General features: G+C 44.8%; 1 protein-coding gene across 1 annotated transcript in view; it reads right to left on the minus strand.

The window, feature by feature from the left end:
• parp8 (poly (ADP-ribose) polymerase family, member 8) overlaps positions 1-23,427 on the minus strand; it is a 171,958-nt gene that overhangs the window by 145,650 nt on the left and 2,881 nt on the right. The window contains exon 3 of the mRNA XM_056273523.1: positions 11,728-11,765. Within this exon, the coding sequence (XP_056129498.1) occupies positions 11,728-11,765 (38 nt within the window). The remainder of the gene's footprint in view (positions 1-11,727; positions 11,766-23,427) is intronic.

Below are 23,427 nucleotides of genomic sequence, written 5' to 3' on the forward strand. Positions count from 1 at the left end.
ACTACCAGCCTGAGGCAGTTTTGTGCAGTCCACGCTATATTTTAGGTTTGTTAAGAGATCCTGCCCGCGTGTCCATTTTGCATACCACTTTAGTGTTTTTTGTTTTGTTAAAGGTTTCTGTGTTTCTAGTACTACATTCTCAGTTAATATGAGTGGTGAGGCCAGTTGCAGATGGACCTAGCCGGCCAGTTTTGTAGCTCGCTCGCTCTCTCTCTCTCTCTCTCTCTCTCTCTCTCTCTCTCTCTCTCTCTCTCTCTCTCTCTCTCTCTCTCTCTCTCTCTCTCTCTCTCTCTCTCTCTCTCTCTCTCTCTCTCTCTCTCTCTCTCCTCTCTCTCTCTCTCTCTCTCTCTCTCTCTTCATTCAAAGGGCTTTATTGGCATGAAAATTTTAAAACAATGTTGCCAAAGCATCAAAAGTGCAGTTTGGACAGTACACAATAACACTAATAACGAACATCTATACAACATTGTAACCACCAATAAAGAAACAATAAAACAACAATGCCACTAAAGAAACAGAAGTAGATCAGCAGGTGGAGCATGGGTTGTGAGGAGGACTACAGCTGTCATGTGTTGTGCTGCTTGTCTCTCAGGCTGGGACACGACCTGACATGTCCTGCTGCATCTATGTGCTGACGCTGTTCTCCCCAAGTACATGTTGCATGTTAGTCTGGTCAGAGAGTGTGTCCAAGTCTTGGAATTTACATTTAATTTTTGTAAAGAACTTTGTTCTTAGGTCTTCATGTATGCTACATTGTAGCAGGAAGTGTTTGCTCTGTCTTCACCTGTCTCTCTGGACAAAGCTGACACACGCCTGTCTTCTCTAGGCAGCAGGTCTGTCCTCCACCTGTCTCTTGTGGACAGAGCTGACACAGCCTGTCTTCTCTAGGCAGCAGGTCTGCCTGTGTTGGCCAGTCTCTATGACCAAGCTGTGATCAGTGAGTCTGTACAGAGTCAATGTCTTTCTCAATTTCTGTTCAGTCACGCTGGTCAGATAGTCTGCCATCGTGTACTGTCTGTTTAGAGCCAAATAACTCTCTCTCTCTCTCTCTCTCTTCTCTCTCTCTCTCTCTCTCTCCTCTCTCTCTCTCTCTCTCTCTCTCTCTCTCTCTCTCCTCTCTCTCTCTCTCTCTCTCTCTCTCTCCTTCTCTCTCTCTCTCCTCTCTCTCTCCTCTCTCTCTCTCTCTCTCTCCTCTCTCTCTCCTCTCTCTCTCTCTCTCTCTCTCTCACACACACACTTTATTATGAAAAAACATGCATAACACACATCTTTCTATTTTTTACATATTACACAGCTATTACAGGACATTCCAGCCATTTAGCCGACACTTTTATCCGAAGCAACTTACAATAAGTGCATCATTTAACGGAAATCAGGAGAACTGCTAGTCATCAGAGGTCATAAGTGCATCTAAACAAGCATCTAAGAGCAAAACCAGTGCTAAAGTAAAAGTGCAAGGAAGAGATTTTTTTTTTAAATGAGTGACTACAATAAGCGCTAAGACAAAGTAACAGGGTAGTAGTTCTTGAAGAGGTGAGTTTTCAACCTGCGCCGAAAGATGGGCAGTGACTCCGCTGTCCTGACATCAGTGGGGAGTTCATTCCACCACTGTGGAGCCAGGACAGAACACAGCTGTGACCGGGCCGATCGGCAGCAGGGGCCTCTGAGCGATCATTAGAACAAGAAGAAAACACAAGATGCAAGACCATTATTTAGCACAAACGCTGCCTTCGAAGGGGTCTGAGCATCAGCAGAGAGCCAACCCACCCCAACCATGGTTGCTCTCCCCCCTGCACTCTGGGAGGCGCTACAGGAGCCTCAGAGCCCGCACTACCAGGCTCAAAAACAGCTTCTTTCCACAAGCTGTTGCCCTCCTGAACCTGGCTACCCACTGAATGTCTGTAGATATTTTTAAATATTTTGTACGCTTGCTCTTTTTTAGCATTTTTAGCTTTTGGTCTTCATGTACACTACCGTCAAAAGTTGGGATCACATTGAAATGTCCATATTTTTGAAGGAAAAAGCACTGTACTTTTCAATGAAGATAACTTTAAACTAGTCTTAACTTTAAAGAAATACACTCTATACATTGCTAATGTGGTAAATGACTATTCTAGCTGCAAATGTCTGGTTTTTGGTGCAATATCTACATAGGTGTATAGAGGCCCATTTCAAGCAACTATCACTCCAGTGTTCTAATGGTACAATGTGTTTGCTCATTGGCTCAGAAGGCTAATTGATGATTAGAAAACCCTTGTGCAATCATGTTCACACATCTGAAAACAGTTTAGCTCGTTACAGAAGCTACAAAACTGACCTTCCTTTGAGCAGATTGAGTTTCTGGAGCATCACATTTGTGGGGTCAATTAAACGCTCAAAATGGCCAGAAAAAGAGAACTTTCATCTGAAACTCGACAGTCTATTCTTGTTCTTAGAAATGAAGGCTATTCCATGCGAGAAATTGCTAAGAAATTGAAGATTTCCTACACCGGTGTGTACTACTCCCTTCAGAGGACAGCACAAACAGGCTCTAACCAGAGTAGAAAAAGAAGTGGGAGGCCGCGTTGCACAACTGAGCAAGAAGATAAGTACATTAGAGTCTCTAGTTTGAGAAACAGACGCCTCACAGGTCCCCAACTGGCATCTTCATTAAATAGTACCCGCAAAACACCAGTGTCAACATCTACAGTGAAGAGGCAGCTGCGGGATTCTGGGCTTCAGGGCAGAGTGGCAAAGAAAAAGCCATATCTGAGACTGACCAATAAAGAAAAAGATTAAGATGGGCAAAAGAACACAGACATTGGACAGAGGAAGACTGGAAAAAAGTGTTGTGGACGGATGAATCCAAGTTTGAGGTGTTTGGATCACAAAGAAGAACGTTTGTGAGACGCAGAACAAATGAAAAGATGCTGGAAGAATGCCTGACGCCATCTGTTAAGCATGGTGGAGGTAATGTGATGGTCTGGGGTTGCTTTGGTGCTGGTAAGGTGGGAGATTTGTACAGGGTAAAAGGGATTCTGAATAAGGAAGGCTATCACTCCATTTTGCAACGCCATGCCATACCCAGTGGACAGCGCTTGATTGGAGCCAATTTCATCCTACAACAGGACAATGACCGCTAAACACACCTCCAAATTGTGCAAGAACTATTTAGAGCAGAAGCAGGCAGCTGGTATTCTATCGGTAATGGAGTGGCCAGCGCAGTCACCAGATCTGAACCCCATTGAGCTGTTGTGGGAGCAGCTTGACCGTATGGTACGCAAGAAGTGCCCATCCAACCAATCCAACTTGTGGGAGCTGCTTCTGGAAGCGTGGGGTGCAATTTCTCCAGATTACCTCAACAAATTAACAGCTAGAATGCCAAAGGTCTGCAATGCTGTAATTGCTGCAAATGGAGGATTCTTTGACGAAAGCAAAGTTTGATGTAAAAAAAATCTTATTTCAAATACAAATCATTATTTCTAACCTTGTCAATGTCTTGACTCTATTTTCTATTCATTTCACAACATATGGTGGTGAATAAGTGTGACTTTTCATGGAAAACACAAAATTGTTTGGGTGATCCCAAACTTTTGAACGGTAGTGTATATATATCTTATACTGTGTTTGCTGTGTTTGTCTGTGTCTGCCTTGCACTGTTTGGTGAAGCCACAGCCTTCATTTCATTTTTAACTTGTGCCTGCACATTGTTTCAATGACAACAAATTGAATTGAAGACATTCAACTCAAGTTCCCTCTTGTTTTTTAAGTATCTAACCACCATTTTCACTCTAAGTGCTTTCTGTTTCACCCCTAAATTCAACCCACCATCTTCCTAGTCATTTTCCATCACCTCCCTTGCTGTCCTAGCTCCCCTCCCATCCCACAGAAACTCCCTCACCTTTATTTCCACCTCTGTCAACCCTCTCAGGCACATCCAGCACATTCATGACACACACAATCGTACTCAAAATTAATCCATTCACAACCACCACCTTCCCTTTCAGCTTCAACCCTCTAAGTTTCCAAAACCCCAATGTCTTCTTAATCTTGTTCAATATCTCCTCATACTGTATATCTCTGCCTTCCTCACTCTCAATCTCTTAACTCACACCTAACACGCTGAAATAACCCTTCTTCTCTTTTAATTCTATTCCTAAAGCTTCTCTACCTGCCCCTATAGACATAACTTCTGACTTGTCTATGTTTACTTTAGCCCCTAATGCCCTACCATACAGCTCTAAACTACCTAATACCTCCACTACACTTTCCTCATCCCTTACTGTAACTGTCGTGTCATCTGCATACTGATAAACTAAACTCACCTGCCCCCTGGCAGCTCTATACCTCTAATCCTATCATTTCTCTTCAGTAGTGCTGCTATCGGTTCTGCCGACAAGGAGAACAGCAGAGGCGATAGGGGACACCCCTGCCTGACTGACCTCTCTGTCTTAAATATGTCTGTGATTATCCCATTGATTTTAATACAACTAACTGCCCTATCGTACATCCTTCTGATCCGTCCTACCAGCCTACACCCAAAACCACATTTCTCTAACACCTTGTATAAATAGGCATGATCTACTCTATCAAATGCTTTATTCAAATCTAAACTAATAACTATCCCTCCTTTGTCTCCCTTCATAACGTCAGTAGTGTCTCTGATGCTACTTGTGGTGTCTGCTGTGTCCCTACCTGGTGTGCTGTAAGCCTGTGTGCGTCCCACCACCGTTCCTATAACTCTTTAGATTCTGTTGGCTAGCACTCTTGCTAGTGTTTTATAGTCATTATTTAACATGCTACTAAGTGGCCTATAGTTTTCTAGACTATTCCTCCTCCCTTTCTTGTAAATGATGCTGACTAACCCTGTTGACATGCTACCTGGCATCTCATTCTTTTCTTCTGTCCACCTAAATAACCTATGTAACACTGGCACCAACCCCTCTCGAAACTCTATGTAAAATTCACCAGTTAAACCATCTACCCTTGGACTCTTGTTCCTACCTCACCCTGCTATTACTGCCTCTATTTCCCCTGTCCCTATGTCTCCTTCACACATCTCTCCATCATCATCATCATCATCATCATCATCATCATCACTTACCCTGGCCTTCACCTTATCTAACACTTGTCCTATGCTGTCTTCATCAATCTGTTCTTTCCTAAATAAATCTCTATAATAATCTTCTACTCTTTCAGCCATCCCTACAAAATCTGTAACCTCCCTACCATCCTTTCCTTCCAACTTTTCTAAATAATTTTCTTTTGTTTCGTCTTTTCTAACCCTAAAAAATACCTTGTACATTTCTCTCCCTCAACTACACAACTAGCCCTGCTTCTAACTATTGCCCCATACACCCTTTTTGTCCTATCTCCTTCAGTTTATCTTTTATTCTAATATGTTCTCCTGAATCATAACCTGCCCCCCTATCTGCCTCTCTGCCTCTCTAGTTAACTCTCCCTTTAATCTCCTCTCTTTTTCCTCTGTATCCTTTTTCTGCCTCTGCTATAATCTATTCTCAATCTATACTCTCCCGCCACCTCCCAGTGTTCTCCTCATACATACTGTCATTCTTTCTTCTCATTACACATTCTCTCACTATCTCCTTATATTTCTCATCTTTCCGCAAATCACCACTCAGACCCCCCCACCCCCCCACCTACACTTTGGCCTAAGCTAAAACCTAACATCAAGTGATCACTAAGTTTGTATTGTAGTTCCCCTATCTTGCCTACCTGCTATACCCCTCGTGCTCCAAACTAAATCCCTCCTACTCTGGTTTAAGACCCCGCTCACCACTTGTCTCCTGGAAAAAGCCCTCCCCTCTGGACTCCCCTCTCTCCACACGTCTATCAGCCCTTTTACTCTCATCGCTTCTTTCAACACACCTCTCGACGAATCGCTCTTAAATCTCACCCTCGCAGTGGCGTCCAACCTTCCACGCCACACATTAAACTCACCCACCACCAAGCAGTTCTCACCAACCACCACTCCCAATTCCGCAAAAACCCTCCCCTCCCCCCCCTCCCCGTCATTCGGTGCATACACATTCAACATTTTAATTTTTTTACCTAAATGCTCAAAAGTAATCCTTATCGCTCCCCCTCACCATCATCCACACATCCTCTAACATTCTCAACTACACCTCTTTTCACTAATATTGCAACCGCTCTTGTTCTGACTCCGCCATTGTTCACATACATTTCTCCATCCATTCTCTCTCCACTTCTCTCACACACACATCATCCCAATAAAATATCAGACTCAAATACCAGGAAGGTTTGCTGTCTCTTAATCTTATCCCGTAGCCCATTTGCATTAAAGGAGGTGATTTTAACCATCAAGCGTATGACTGAAAAGAGACGTCCTGTTTTAACTATCTCACCTATTGTTTCCACTTTCTTTTGTTTTCTAGCAGATTCCCTCCCCTTCAGGTTTTCTTATTTGCAGACAGCTTTCCAAGCTTGCTCTCCTTACTGTCTACTGCCCGAAATAACCCACTGCCCCCTCCCTTCTCTACCCCAGTAGCCTCCCCTGCTTCCCCACTGTTCTTCGTCCGCCACTTCGTCTTCCTTCTTCTCTGCTTCCTTCTTTCTTGGCTTACTGTCTGTGTTGTTGCCAGTCTCCTCAGTCTCCTTCTCACCTTCCGATTCCATGGGTGCATCCTCTTCTGCCGTCTCGTCCTCCTCTCCTTCTCACTCCACCACCTCCTCCATCTGCTCTCCAGCATCATCTCTTACAACATTCTCTTCTGCTCTCGCCTCTTCTCCACTTCCTTCTCCTTCTCTCTGCTGCTCCTCCTCTTCTCTTTCTGTCTCTCTCCGCTCATCACACTCTCGTATAGTTTCCCTTCTTGCCGCATTTAAAGCAAGTGAACTCTGGGCACTCTACAAATCTGCCCAGGCTTAATGCAGAGTCTGCACACACAAATTTTGTCTCACTACCATCTTGTAAACCTTCCCTTTAACTCTTGCTGGCACCCTTCTGTCGCAAATCACTCATGACACTCTTCTCCACCCTGCCTGCACTCTCTTCTTCACCTCTCTACTGCACTCCCCATTACTTTGGACAGTTGACCCCAAGTATTTAAACTCATCACCCTTCGTCACCTCTACTCCTTGCATCCTCACCATTCCACTGTCCTCCCTCTCATTCACACATATGTATTTCGTCTTGCCCCTACTGACTTTCATTCCTCTTTCTCCAGTGCATACCTCCACCTCTCCAGGCTCTCCTCAACCTGCACCCTACTCTCGCTACAGATCACAATGTCATCCGCAAACATCATCGTCCACGGAGACTCCTGCCTGATCTTGTCCGTCAACCTGTCCATCACCATTGCAAACAAGAAAGAGCTCAGAGCCGATCCTTGATGTAAGCCCACCTCCACCTTGAACCCATCTGTCATTCCACCGCACACCTCACCACTGTCACACTTCCCTCATACATATCCTGCACCACTCCTACATACTTCTCTGCAACTCCCGACTTCCTCATACAACACCACACCTCCTCTCTCGGCACCTGAAAGATTATTGAAAGATTAAGTGAATATGACCCCAAATGTTGCCAGTGGCGGGCAACTTAAAGATAATACTCTGGCGGGGAAAGCATCAACATAATGACCCAAAAGCTTGGATAGGACACCTGACAGAGTGGCGTTAAACACAGATCACTGTCTTTCCTGGACAGCGGTGTCTAATTAGAGACTGTGCCTAAGAGGTCCAGGAGGTATTAGAAGTTATCCTATTTCCAACAGAGAGTCTAAAGAAAATACTGGAATCATCTGTAGGCTTGTCCAAATTGCACACGTACATCTTAAGTTGATTTACAAAGACACTTCTTTCGCGACTCCGGTCCATCAAAGGTGTGCCGTGTTCCACGAACCGAAGCCTGGGTAGGAAAGTGCATATGAATATGCAGAGGAAAATGGGGTAAAAGATGTTTGATTTAATGATCTGTATTTGCATTGCTTCAAGACTTACTCTCGTGTGCTGAGCCTACATGACGTCACAGAATCTACACGAATGATCCAGGGAATTTACCCGAGCTAGAGGTTCAGAACTGTTGAGGCGTCGTGAAATTCTGCTTCAGTTCTGCAGAACTCATTCTGCTGGACAACTGACTTTTGTTGAGACGGAGAGAAAACGTTTCACTCTGAACTTTGGCTTGCCTTCCTATTTGAGGTCTGTCTCCAATAAATGAAATAATGTAGGCTATCTTACATAACAGGATCGATGCTGTTTTAGGAATATGCTGTTCTCCAACCATCTGTAGACTGTTGTTTGGTGGGGTCAATGGCTCATAAACTGTCAAATCACAATGAACTTTGTGGTTTGTCATTTGATAGGATATCGTATCTGTTGTTTCTGATGGACATTTTATTAAGATAAAATCAGGTTCAAATTTCCCTGGTGATTCTGCACTTCCTGCACAAAGACGTCAATTTCCTCTTAGAAGAAACCTTTTGTGTGTGTGGAAAGCTCCAGAATGTGCTCTCTTGCTTCATCCACCACACAGGCAGAGCGCCCCAGGACACAGTGTCCTCCGTCCAAAGGGAAAGACAGGATGATATTTGATTGGTTCATTAAACGTCAGGTCCAACACCAGCTAATAATATCCATCCATCCATTATCCGAACCGCTTGTCCTGCTCTCAGGGTCACGGGGATGCTGGAGCCTATCCCAGCAGTCATTGGGCAGCACGTGGGGAGACACCCTGGACAAGCCGCCAGGCCATCACACAGGGCCCACACACACACACACACACACACACACACACACACACACACACACACACACATTCATATCTAGGAGCTATTTAGTATGGCCGAGTCACCTGACCTACGCGTCTTTGGACTGTGGGAGGAAACCCACACAGACACAGGGAGAACATTGTGTGTGTGACATTATTGTGTAAGAAGTGGGGTTGTTATGAAGTGTCTAGTGTGTTGGTGTAGTGTTGTGTGTCTGTCACGTCTCCCTCTCAACCTTCACCGCTGGCTAGCAGAGATGCAAACAGGAGAGCCGAGCACGTAAGTCTCTCCCTGCTAGTACAAAGCCTCTCCAACAGCAAGCCCTATGTAGCGCCTCCTCGTGGCAACACACGGTAACTGGGTACACCTTGGACCCTGGCTGAACTACAATGGACTCAGAGGAGGTCTGGCCCCTAAACGTGCTGTACGCAGGCCCACTGGTGTGTGGATATTCCCTGATGCCCATGAACCATCCCCCAGCTATGGGTTAAATAGTGCCACCTAGTGGATACCTCGGGAGAGGAATAGGCTGCGGCAGTGAACGCCTACACAAAATCAACATCTACAGTACTGTTGTTTTGTGTTTTTCTTGCCCTTTTGTATGTGTTTAAGTGGGAGAGTACTGCTGGCGTCGTGTGTGGCTGCTGCTTCTCCCTCTCGTAGCCCCCCTTCCCATCCACCCCTGTAGCCCCACCCTTCCCATCCATCCCTGTATGTCTGTGTTATGTTCATCTGTCGTCTTGTTTCCCCCCGTTTATTGTAAAGCCACTTTGAGTGTTAGAAAAGCACTATATAAGATTTTTTTTATTATTATTAACATGCAAACTCCACACAGAGGACAACGCGGGACAACCCCCAAAGTTGGCCTACCCCAGGGCTCGAACCCAGAACCTTCTTGCTGTGAGGCGACCGTGCTAACCACTGCGCCACCGTGCCGCCTCAGCTGATAATATAGTTAGGTCCGGAAATATTTGGACAATGACACAATTTTCATAATTTTGGCCCTGTACGCTACCACAATGGATTTTAAATGAAATAATTGAGATGCAATTGAAGTGCAGACTTTCAGCTTTAATTTGAGGGTATTTACATCAAAATTGGAGGAAGGGTTTAGGAATTGCAACAATTTTCATACATAGTCCCCTCATTTCAAGGGACCTAAAGTAATTGGACAAATGAATATAATCATAAATAAAATATTCATTCTTAATACTTTGTTGAGAATCCTTTGCAGGCAATGACTGCCTGAAGTCTGGAACCCATGGACATCACCAAACGCTGGGTTTCCTCCTTTGTGATGCTTTGCCAGGCCTTGACTGCAGCTGTCTTCAGTTGTTGTTTGTTTGCAGGTCTTTCTGCCTTAAGTTTTGTCTTCATGCTCGATCGGATTGAGATCAGGTGATTGACTCAGCCATTGTAGAATATTCTACTTCTTTGCCTTGAAAAACTCCTGGGTTGCTTTCGCAGTATGTTTTGGGTCATTGTCCATCTGTACTGTGAAGCGACATCCAATCAACTTTGCTGAATTTGGCTGAATGTGAGCAGACAGAATGTTCCTATAGACTTCAGAATTCATGCGGCTGCTTCTGTCTTCTGTCACATCATCAATAAACACTAGTGACTCCGTGCCATAGGAAGCTATGCATGCCCATGCCATCACACTGCCTCCACCTTGTTTTACAGATGATGTGGTGTGCTTGGGATCATGAGCCCTTCCAAGCCTTCTCCATACTTTTCTCTTCCCATCATTCTGGTACAGGTTGATCTTAGTTTCATCTGTCCAAAGAATGCTGTTCCAGAACTGGGCTGGCTTTTTTAGATGTGTTTTGACAAACTCTAATCTGGCCTTTCTATTCTTGAGGCTTATGCATGGTTTGCACCTTGTGGTGAACCCTCTGTTTTGCTCTCGTGAAGTCTTCTCTTCAGGGTAGATTTGGATAATGATACGCCTATGTCCTGGAGAGTCTTCTTCACTTCACTAGATGTTGTGAAGGGGTTTTTCTTTACCATGGAAAGGATCCTGCAATCATCAACCGCTGTTGTCTTCTGTGGATGTCCAGGCCTTTTTGTGTTGCCGAGCTCACCAGTGCATTCCTTTTTTCTCAGAATGTACCAAACTGTTGATTTGGCCACTCCTAATGTTTCTGCTATCTCTCTGATGGATTTTTTTTCTTTTTTTCGCAGCCTAAGGAAGGCCTGTTTCACTTGCATTGAGAGCTCCTTTGACCGCATGTTGGGGATTCGCAGCAACAGCTTCCAAATAAAAATGCCACACCTGAAATCAACTCTAGACCTTTTACCTGCTTAATTGATGATGAAATAACGAGGGACTAGCCCACACCTACTCATGAAAAAACTTTTGAGTCAATTGTCCAATTACTTTAGGTCCCTTGAAATGAGGGTACCAGGTATGAAAATTGTTGCAATTCCTAAACCCTTCCTCCAATTTTGATGTAAATACCCTCAAATTAAAGCTGAAAGTCTGCACTTCAATTGCATCTCGATTATTTCACTTCAAATCCATTGCAGTAGCGTACAGGGCCAAAATTATGAAAATTGTGTCACTGCCCAAATATTTCCGGATCTAACTGTAGTCTTCCTCATCCTACCCCTTTCCCACATGTGCAGAAGGTGCGCCTGCCCCCAAGGAAATACAAAAAGTGCGCTCAACACAACCCATGCACACGGAGCTTTATGCGGCTGAAGGCACTTTGCACCATGCACCTGGACTCACAAAAAATAGGGCCCACTATAGCACAAGTAACACAAGTAACACAAGATGAGTCTTGGCAGCCTGTGCCATCAAAAAGAAACTCAACCACCTGGCACATTAAGGCTAATCATATAAAAGGCATTTTAGAGAATTTCGTGTGAGTCGTTTTGTAACACCGACTCCAAACTCCACCTACTATAATATATGTGATGGGATTTTCAACAAGATGAAGTGAGTGAATGTGTGGCTGCTGTTATAGAAGCACTTAGACAGACTTACCTGGATAATCATCTGAGACATGCACAGAGTAAGAAACCCTAAGAGGAGAAAGGAGAAATAAATTAGTATTATTAGCATTATTATTATTAGGTATTATTGTTCTTGTTGTTCTTGTTGTTCTTGTTGTTATTATTATTACTACTACAACAGAGCTGTCTGTCTGATTTATATAGCAAGCGGATGTTAAGGAAAGCAAGATCCATCCTGTCTGACAGCACCACCCCCTGCACCCCTAGAGTTTCAGACCTGGCCTTCTGGCTCCTGCTTCAAATACCCAGTAGTCGGAACCAACCGAAACAAACACTCCTTCATCCCCTCAGCGTTTCACTGCTAAACTCAAGCAGGAAGAGGTAACACCAGCGCCACCTTGGTAAACACTGTTTACTGCTGCATCGCTGCTCATTGGCTTTGTTCTCCTCTCTACATGTTGTGTTTATTTGTGTTCTGTGGAGTGTTTGTCTGTTTAAATGTTGCCACTGCTACACAACAATTGCCCCTCTGGAGACAAATAAAACCTACTCGACTTATTATATAAATGAAGACAATGGCATGGTAGTGCTTTTCCTCGCTGTTTTGCTCCATTGAAGCATGCTACTTATTAGTGGGGAGAAATTAGGGCCAGTTCGTTCACAGCTCCCATGGTCATGATGTGCAAACCTCAGTGACGGCATTACTTCATGTATTATGAACAGCCACTTGCTGATTGGAAGAGGATGAATCAGCGTACCTGCTCTGCTAAAAAAGCAGATTCCTTGCCTAGTACCGCCAGAAAATAATCATAAAGTAATAATAATAATCATGAAATAATAATAATCATCATCAAATAATAATCATAAAATAGTCATAAAATAAAGTAATAATAACCATGACATAACAATAAAATAATAACAAAATAATCATAAATAAAATGCTCATAAAGTAATAATCATAAAATAATCATGTCATAAAATAAAGTAATAATCATAAAATTATAATAACCATAATAATCATAAATTAATCAAAAAATAAAGCAGATTCCTCACCTAGTAATGCCAGAAAATAATCTTAAAATAGATAAATAAATATAATAAATATGGTACTAGTGCACAGTAACGGCTCATGGCTGTGTGTTGTCAGGAGGAGGTCATCAGTATAGCGGACAGCGTACCAGTTGGGTGGATGCTGATAAACTACATGGACAATAACAAGGCTGGCCTCTGTCCACTAAAGACATGCTGTGGCTCCTCTTTGTTTCTTTAGATATTACGTTTTTTCAGACAAAGTTGGAATAATTAAACAAAAGGTCAAAGCAGAACTTGCTGCTGCTTTGGCCTTTCAGCTGACTCCTCCAGGAGACTGGTGAGACTCTCCTACCTGGTCCCTCGCACATTTTTTCCCACCACTGTTTAAATAACCATTGGTCCGACACTGAGCCCCCAGGTCTTATTATAGCTACCACGTTGCCTCAATGTTAAGAATCAGAACCAGACTACAGCTCACACCAGCTGACAGAGAGCAGATGGTGGCCATCTTGTGTCTTCGCTCTAGTGTAAGATCATGTAGAAGAGTCTTTTCTATGGACTCAAAGCATTTTACTGAACCAGACTACAGCTCACACCAGCTGACGGAGAGCAGATGGTGGCCATCTTGTGTCTTCGCTCTAGTGTAAGAACATGTAGAAGAGTCTTTTCTATGAACTACAAGTTCAAAAAGTTCAGCTCTTTCAACAGTCAAAGTTCAGCCTTCTTTCGAGCCCCATCCATTTTAAAAACGCTTTAAAATCCCTGAAAGGCCACTTCAGACAGGGGGAATCAAAACCATGTAGAGGAAGTGTGGTCAGGTGAAGCTAAGGGAAACACTGCAGGGAATAAAACAATCACAGCCGCATGAACATATACTTGCAAAAAGGACGCCAGGGCATCCACCTGTAATATTGCTTTGTCTGATAACTTCAGCAATGCCAAACATATTCATCAAATACATTAAAAACCTATATATCATATCTATATACACTGCTCAAAAAAATAAAGGGAACACCTAAAAACACAATATAGACCTCGATGAATGAAATATTTCAGCTGAAAATCTTTATTTATTAGACAGAGGAATGTGTTTAGAGCAAAGTAACCTAAGAATGATCAATGGAAATCAAAATCATTAGCCCATTAAGGTCTGGATTCAGAATCATACTCAAAATCAAAGTGGAAAATGAGAACATAGGCTGATCCAACTTCTGTGGAAATTCTTCAAGACGATTCAAAATGAGGCTCAGTAGTGTGTGTGGCCTCCACGTGCCTGTATGCACTCCCTACAACGTCTGGGCATGCTCCTGATGAGACGACAGATGGTCTCCTGAGGGATCTCCTCCCAGACCTGGATCAGGGCATCGGTCAACTCCTGGACAGTCTGTGGTGCGACATCGCGTTGGCGGATGGTACGAGACATGATGTCCCAGAGGTGCTCGATTGGATTCAGGTCTGGGGAACGTGCAGGCCAGTCCATAGCATCAATGCCCTCGACATACAGGAACTGCTGACACACTCTGGCCACATGAGGACGAGCATTGTCATGCATGAGCAGGAACCCAGGGCCCACTGCACCAGCATATGGTCTGACAATGGGTCTGAGGATCTCATCCCGGTACCTAATGGCAGTCATGGTACCTCTGGCTAGCACGTAGAGGTCTGTGCGGCCCTCCAAGGATATGCCTCCCCAGACCATCACTGACCCACCGCCAAACCGGTCATGCTGGAGGATGTTGCAGGCAGCAGAACGTTCTCCACAGCGTCTCCAGACTCTCTCACGTCTGTCACATGTGTTCAGTGTGAACCTGCTCTCATCTGTGAAGAGCACAGGGCGCCAATGGCGAATCTGCCAACCAAGATGTTCTCTGGCAAAGGTCAATCGGGCTGCACGGTGTTGGGCTGTGAGCACAGGCCCTAATTGTGGACGTTGGGCTCTCATACCATCCTCATGCATTCTGTTTCTCACTGTTTGAGCAGAAACCTGCACATTAGTGGCCTGTTGAAGGTCGTTTTGTAGGGCTCCGGCAGTGCTCCTCCTGTTCCTCCTTGCACAAAGGACCAGATAGCGGTCCTGCTGCGGGGTTGTTGTCCTCCTGCGGCCCCCTCCACGTCTCCTGATGTACTGGCCTGTCTCCTGGTACCTCCTCCATGCTCTGGACACTGTACTGGGAGACACATCAAATCTTCTTGCCACAGAACGCATTGATGTGCCATCCTGGATGAGCTGCACGACCTGAGCAACTTCTGAAGGTTGCAGATACCGCCTCATGCCACCTCTAGTGGTGAGGGCACTAGCAAAATGAAAAACTAACCAAAGATCGGCCAGAAAAGATGAGGACAGGCAAATGGTCTGTGGCCACCACCTGCAAATCCATTCCTTTTATAGGGGTTGTCTTGCAAATTGTCTAATTTCCACCTGGTGGAAATTAGACAATTTACCAACAGGTGAAATTGATTCACAAATCAGTGTTGCTTCCTAACTGGACAGGTTGATATCTCAAAAGTGTGATTGACTTGGAGCTACATTGCATTGCTTATGTGTTCCCTGATTTTCCCAGACACTGCATAGTAAGTCGGTACTGGGTGAAGCCGCTGCAGATTTGAGTTTGCGCCGCCATCTTCCCACACCGGAAGTGCAGTAATAATACATATACACCTTATGAAGAAGGAGAGCCATTCCTTCAGAAGAAAGAAAGACACTATTTTGTCATTGTATTCTTACAGTGTGTTCTCTGCATGTAACCCATCCTATTGTAGGAGCAGCAGTGGGTAGCTGCAGCACCCGGGGACCAACTCCACTTCCTCTTTTAATTGCCTTTGTCAAGGGCACAGGCAGGAGTATTAACCCTAACATATATGTCTTTCTGATGGTGGGAGGAAGCCCACACAGACACGGGGAGAACATGCAAACTCCACACAGAAAGGACCGGAAACGGCCTGGGGTTCGAACACAGGACCTTATTGCTGTGAGGAGCAGTGCTAACCACTGGACCACCGTGCCGTCCCTTTCTTGCCATTAAAAATTGGAACATGCAACTGAATTATTTTTGTTTTCCTTTCAGGTTGTGTAAACAGCTCAATAGAAAAAGCCAATTACTGAACTAGACAAAGAAATTACAGTTCGCCTCGTACACGTTATCAGGTTTTCCTTTCGTTATTCAGCTGCAAACTTAATGTGTCCACAGTGATGCAGTCAGTGCAAACTTAATGTGTCCACAGTGATGTAGTCGGTGCAAACAAAAATGTGTCCACAGTGATGTAGTCAGTGCAAACTAAATGTGTCCACAATGATGTAGTCAGTGCAAACTAAAATGTGTCCAAAGTGATGTAGTCAGTGCAAACTGTGTCCACAGTGATGTAGTCATTGCAAACTAAATGTGTCCATAGTGATGTAGTCAGTGCAAACTAAAATGTGTCCACAGTAATGTAGTCAGTCAACAGTGCAGTGGTGTTTTTGTAACTTAGAATGAGGCCTAACTCCATGTCGTTCATTTCCATGGCTGCTCATGTGTCTTTGGGAGAGGAGTTATCAATGAAACGTAAGAAGGTTTTGAAGAACGTTTCAGCCCTCGCTCAGCTGCACAGATTTATCTGAAATAACTCTGTGGTGCAGTGTCTCCAATAGGTGTAATTGGTGTCTCCAGTCAGTCTAATTGGTGTCTCCAGTCAGTCTAATTGGCTCCTAACAGGTTAATTATAGTGGGCATAAAAATGATTGGGTGGAAATGTGGTAGAGTGTTTACCTGATGCTAATTAATTTTTTACATAAAATCAAGCATCCTTCTACACTGACTAACTGACTTGACCCACTTTTTCATCATGTCCTTATGTCCTAATGTCATTTTGTCTTTATGTCATATGTCATGTCTTTATGTCATCATGTCCTTATGTCATTGTCCTTATGTCAGTATGTCATTTTGTCATTGTAATTATATCATGTCCTTTTGCCATTACGTCATTATGTCCTTATGTCCTTGTCATTAACTGACTTGACCCACTTTTTCATCATGTCCTTATGTCATTATCATGTCATTATATCATTGTCATTATGTCATTGTCCGTATGTCATTATGTCATTATCATTGTCCTTATTTCCTTATGTCATTATGTCCTTGTCATTATTTCTTTGTCTTTATGCCCTAATGTCATTGACATTGTCCTTTGTGTCATTGTCATTATGATCGTATCTTATGTCATTATGTCATTATGTCCTTATGTCATTATTTCTTTATGTCATCATGTCCTTATGTCATTGTCCTTATGTCATTATATCGTTATGTCATTATGTCCTTATGTCATTATGTCTTTATGTCCATACGTCCTTATATCCTTATGTCATTATGGCAGGTCTACACAACAGTTTGAGTTCCACTGGTGTTCTCAAACGGAGTCAATGACAATGGTGTTAAAAGAAGGTTAACAGCCATTTATTGAAAACAACAGATAGAAACACCAAAGGTAAAACAGCTGGGCCACATTAAAACCAACAACAGGTCTTGCAGACTCTTTTGCATTTGCGTTTGTTGAACAAATAAAGATGTGGTGAATATTGCATGGCAGATCAGCTGTTTGATCCGAATGCATTGCACAACAATTCTAGACTGAGTTTAATGAAGAGTAGAGGACTGTCTCTAAATGATCTCCAGCCTAACTTTACCAAGAGCTGTCCAACTCATGGCTACACCCGCAGGAGAGACTCCCCACTAGAAGGGAGGCATGAATCCACTGTAACACGCATCAGTGTTTCAAATGTATGATTGTGAAATCTAACACAATAAGGCTCATCCTCCAATTGATTTGGACTCATTGCAAACACCATGGTTATGACGTTGGGAGTAAATGAAGAAGAGAGTGATTAGTCAGAGGAGGAACACCAAGCAGCTAGAGAACAAATACATTTTGTCCCCAGAGATGACAACCTCCTCGCTCAACACACGGGATTCTGCTGCCAAAAATGTTAGTTTTCTTCCCTCCTCTGACCAGTCAAGCTGGGGATCTGTTGTGCTTGCACATAGACGTGGATAGTCAGGGGTGGATAGTCAGGATAGTCAGGGCTTGGTCGGGCGTCTGTACAGACACAATTGGCCATGTCTGTGGGTGACAAGCTGGATTTGAGTATGTGTAATTTTTATTATTATTAAGTGTTCTGGTCGCTGCATTAAAGCCTACTCTGGTCAGTAGGGGTGCCTGTTCGGGGGGAGGGGGAACTGGGGGGAATAGCACGGTCCTCCCACGTGCTACGTCCCCCTGGCAAAACTCCTCACTGTCAGGAGAAAAGAAGCGGCTGGTGACTCCACATGTATCGAAGGAGACATGTGGTAGTCTGCAGGCCTCCCCGGATCTGTAGAGGGGGTGGAGGAGCGACCAGGACGGCTCGAAAGAGTGGGGTAACTGGACAGTACAATTGAGGAGAAAATAGGGGAAAATTCACAAAAAAAAGAAGAAAGAAACGTCAATCAGAGTGACCCCCTACTCCGGTCACTACATAGCTTTCACCTGAGGGGTCAGTTGTCCTCGATGACCCCATCACCCAATACATAGTGCCTCAAATGTCCAGGGTGCCATCGTTGGTGAACAGGCTGCCTGAGGCTCACAGGAGGAGAGGCACACTGATCGGCGCATGGGGTGCTACGGTCACCTCCGGCCCAAACAACAGGCAGAGCAAGGGGACAATATGGGGGAGTCTGTCCTGGTGCAGCACTATCATACACCCCTGGCCGAGCATGCACACCTGGTGCACCACCTCAGACAGCTGGTCCACAACCTTGCTGGGCCCCTGTCAGTGGCTGGGAAGCTTGGGGGAAATCCCCTTCTTGCGAATGGGCTAACACACCCATACCTTGTCCCCTCGCATGAAGACCTGCTCAAGGCACCGTGTGTCATACAGCCCCTTCTGCTGCACTCTGAGTTGGCCTGCTCCCAGCAGGTGCAGTGGTGGAGAACCTGCAGGCAATCCCTCAGTCTCCAGAGATGGTCCATTTCTTTACCCCCGGCAACTTCAGGCTCAGGTGGGGCCCCAAACACCAAGTCGAGACTCAAGGTGACTTCTTCCCTCTCATCCCAGCCTTTTCCCCTGTCACAAAATAAGCTGGGTGTTGGTTGGTGACCATGCCACTGAGAGTGGGCCGTTGGTGCCCAGGAGAAGACCAGGTCACACCAGAGAAATGGTAGACCCTGTGTCTACCAGGACCAGGCAGGACCGACTGGCGAGTTGGCAGCCCAGATACAGTCCTTTGGTATGACCTAGGTGTGTATCGACCTAGAAGGGGGGCTGGAGACTGGAGTGGCAGTCCCCTCACTAGGCCACTCGCATGTCATTTCCCACTGACTGGGTGACTCTGGCCTTTGGTGCTGGGCAGTCGCAGTGGTCGGACAGCGGGGGCCTTCTGCTGGGTAAGCAGTGTGGACAGTACTACTTTGGCCCATTCAGCTTGGCAGAGAGCCTCGCTGAGGGATTGGAGCATGGCAAGGTGGACATGCTGGCGCAACCACTCCAGCATGAGCCCCTGCAGGAAAGCATGGAGGGCCAGCTCCTTTTGGACAGCTGCGCTGAACTACAGGTAACCATGTCAGGCGTGTAGCTGCACATCTGCCGCGAAGGTACCCAGGCTCTCTCCCTCTTGGCAGCGGCAGCTGGCTAGCTGCTCCCTGCTCTGGTCAGTGAAGGGTCGTTGCCCGAATTGCCTCTCCAGTGCCATGGTCAGGGCCTGGAGGTCCCGCTGCTCCACTGGTGCTAGGTGGAGGAGCACTTGCAAAGCCTTTCCCTTCAATGCAAGAGCCAGGTGGATGGCAGCTTCTTTGTTGCTCCATCCGCTGTGCTATGCTGCTAAGTGGACTTGCGAGAGGTACGGCTCTATTCGTGTTATCTCATTGTAATTGGGCAGCTTGACTGGTGTTTTATGCACAGCATCTTTCCCGGTCACTAGGGGGTGGTCGATGGTGGCGGGCAGCAGGCGTTCCCCTCTATTGGCCCTCCTTGGCCTCTAGAGGATGATTGGTGGTGGCGGGCAGCAGTCATTCCCCAGTGGTTGTCCTCCTGACCTCTAGGGGGCAATCGGTAGCAGCGGTGCACTGGAGCCATCAGGGTGGGCTAGAAAAGTTCCATCTCTGGCGGGCTCCATCTTTTGCCACGCCAGGTTTTCCCAGCGCCAATGGGTCTGCTCGATATACTGCTCTAGTCTCTGGATCTCCCTGTCCATTTTTCAATGAGATCCCATTTCTGACACCAATGTGGCGAGCTGGCATAGAAGGAGGCAAAAGGCAGAGATCTCAATTTAATGATAGCTCCCATGTACCATACACCGCACGACCCCAGGAGTGCTCCTTTATTTTGCCCCCAAAATGACTGCCGGACTACGGCTTTCCCCCAGAGGTCACTGTTAAAAACATCAGTCTTAGTCACGGTCTTACAGTCAGTCAGTCAGTAAAATGGTCATCTATCCAGTCCGAGTCAAACCCCTCCAAACAAACAACACAACAATAACCAAAACATGAACTAAAACTCAATTTTAACCTGAACATTAACAGTGCCACGAGCCCCAGCCATCCCCCAGCACAGAGCTGCCGTCAGTCCGAGTGACCACCTCCTTCGGTCGCTAGAGTATTGTATTCCTTCTGGAACAACTAACTCCTGAGCCAAGCATCCAACATCAGGGACGGACGGTCAGTGATTGGCACTCAGTGACTCAGGTGTAATTTAGGCTAGGAGTGGTAATACATGTGCTATCCTGTGCCATATCCACACAACTGAAACATCAAATCACAACATTCTTCATAAAGGATTCATGTTCACGACACAGCTGTGAGATGCAGTGTGCGAAATCCAGTTTGTATCTTTTTGAAGTGTAGATGTTTTCTACAACACGCTGAGCAAAGCCATGGCAGAACAAAGAAATTTGAATTCATTTGTGAGAAGGATTTAAAAAAAGATGAGTAGTTTTCGTATCAAAATGATAAACGTGTCTAACCGTAGCTGTGTCTGTAATTTGCTCAGTGTGCCACCTACAGGATTTACCCAGCCTCACAAGGCTGCTACCTCATGGATTAACTCCCTGCTGCTATGCGAAGCTGTGATTCAAACTGCATTAATTTGAGAATGAAAAATCTAGATAAAATGATCCAGAGGAGCATCTCATCAGATACTGCAGATGCTAAAGAAGGTCTTCCTCTTTCTCTTTTTGTCTACTTTCTTCTGGCTTTTTTCTTTCTTTCTTCTAGTCATTGTAGAACAGTCCTTGCTGACAAGTGTTAATGATGTTTGATGTTGTTCACTTGTTTAATTCATACAGCAGGATAAGCAGTTAGGATAATGGATGGATGAACTTTTCTCTGGGCACTGGAATTTATTGAAATACTGAATAATTTTTAAATATACTATCAGTTAACACCTATTTTGCCAATATAACACTGATCCAATATGTGAGCAATGTACAGTCCAGTCAATACACTCCTGGGTTGGCAGAAATTTCATTATGCATAAAATTCTCGCATTTCATGTTTAAACTACATTTGGATTACTTACTTATGTTTATATTTGGGTTGCATAGCTAACTATCTAGAAAACTGACTGACATGTAAAGATTGAGTCATTAATGAGTAAGTTGGTGTGATGATGCTACAGTGTTTTCCTAGCCAGATATGGTCAACGTGCTAGGCATGGCCAATGTCCCATCTCAATCATCCATCCATCCATTATCTGAACCGCTTATCCTGCTCTCAGGGTCGCCGGGATGCTGGAGCCTATCCCAGCAGTTATTGAGTAGCAGGCAGGGAGACACCCTGGACACGCTGCCAGGCCATCACACAGAGCCCGCCCACCCACCCACCCACACACACACACACACACACACCCCTAGGGACAATTTAGTATGGCCAATTCATCTGACCTACATGTCTTTGGGCTGTGGGAGGAAACCGGAGTCCCCGGAGGAAACCCACACAGACATGGGGAGAACATGCAAACTCCACACAGAGGACGACCCGGGACGACCCCCAAGGTTGGACTACCCCGGGGCTTGAACCCAGAACCTTCTTGCTGTGAGGCAACTGCACTAACCACTGTGCCACCGTGCCACCACCTTTCGCCACCTTATCTCAATCAATGGTGGGAAACAACATAAAAGCGAAAATAACAATATCTCAAGTACAACTCACGTATTGTAAAAAATATGAAATGGTTGTGGAGAATATAGGAATACCAGTGTACCGGAGTCAAATTCCTAATGTGCATAGGCACACTTGGCCAACGAAGTTAATTCTGATGAAGCATAAATGTTGTGTTGTCATGTTTCCTGACAACAGTGTTGAATCTGTAGGCTAACTCCATAGCTATGTGTTGCCTATGGCCAAGCACATAATAACAGAGGGCCAACTTGACTGACAAATACAATTCTACCACAGCCAGATGCAGAATTGAAAGCATAATGCAGCGAACTGTGACTGCCGTGGGAACTATAAGTGTGAAGACATATGCAAAAAACAAAACCTCATGAGATACGTGACTTTGCACTTCTAATACAGACAGGAGTCCAAATGTGTGTTATAGAATGTGTTTTATTCTGTTTATGGTGCATAAATTCGTAATTATATATTTATATACACGTTGGGCTCGATGTAGAGGTGAACCTGTTAAATTACAGATACATGCAAGTGTAAACGTGGGGTTGTGAACATGTGTCTATATCAATTGTTTCATTCTTTATTCAAACTGTAAAATCTGTATATTTCAAGCTAAGTTGTAGTTTTGTAGTTTAATTGCAAGTTGATGCTGTTTTTTCTGGTATTCAACAATTTCATATGAGTGCATGTGAGATGGGACACCTGTGTGGCATGACACGAAAATAAGCACTTCATTCATTTATATACAAAAGACTCAATTAATGAAGGAATCAATGCACACTCAGCTGCTTCCAACAAGTTCGAGTTTGAAAGGAGGGAAATGAAAGTCTGTAACACTAAGACTACGTTAAAGAACGTTTCTTTTGGGGTTTCCTTTAGCTTTACATGATAAGCTGCTCGGCCCTCATATTTCATCAAACTGGGCAACAGCACAAACCAAAAGGTTGCCTGGTTTTCATGTAACTGACAGGGCAACAAGTGTACGATTTTTTTCAAATGTATTTACACTGTATTCTCACAAATGCTGAATTCATGAGCAGTGCTAACAATTTAGACGATGATTTTCGTATATCAACAACAACTACAACTACTACTACTACTTTGAGCTGCTCCCATTAGGGGTCGCTACAGCGCATCATCCATTTCCATCTCTTCCTGTCATCTTCCTCAACAACTTAAGACTTCAGTCCCGGGGCAGTAGGAGGGCCAGAGGTTATGGAGGTTATGGATGTTATGGGGGTTATGGGGGTTCAGGAGGTTATGGAGATTATTGGGGTTCAGGAGGTTATGGATGATATGGGGGTTCAGGAGTTTATGGAGGTTCCGGAGGTTATGGATGTTATGGAGGTTCTTGGGCTTCAGGAGGTTATGGATGTTATGGGGGTTCAGGAGTTTATGGAGGTTCCGGAGGTTAAGGAGGTTCTGGAGGTTCAGGAAGTTATGGAGATTATGGTGGTTATGGGTGTTCAGGAGGTAATGGAGGTTCAAGAGGTTCAGGAGGTTATGGATGTTATGGAGGTTATGGGAGTTCAGGATGTTATGGAGGTTATGGACGTTACAGAGATTATCGAGGTTATGG

The sequence above is a fragment of the Lampris incognitus genome, chromosome 1 (genome assembly GCF_029633865.1).
Source record: "Lampris incognitus isolate fLamInc1 chromosome 1, fLamInc1.hap2, whole genome shotgun sequence".
NCBI classification, from domain to species: domain Eukaryota; kingdom Metazoa; phylum Chordata; class Actinopteri; order Lampriformes; family Lampridae; genus Lampris; species Lampris incognitus.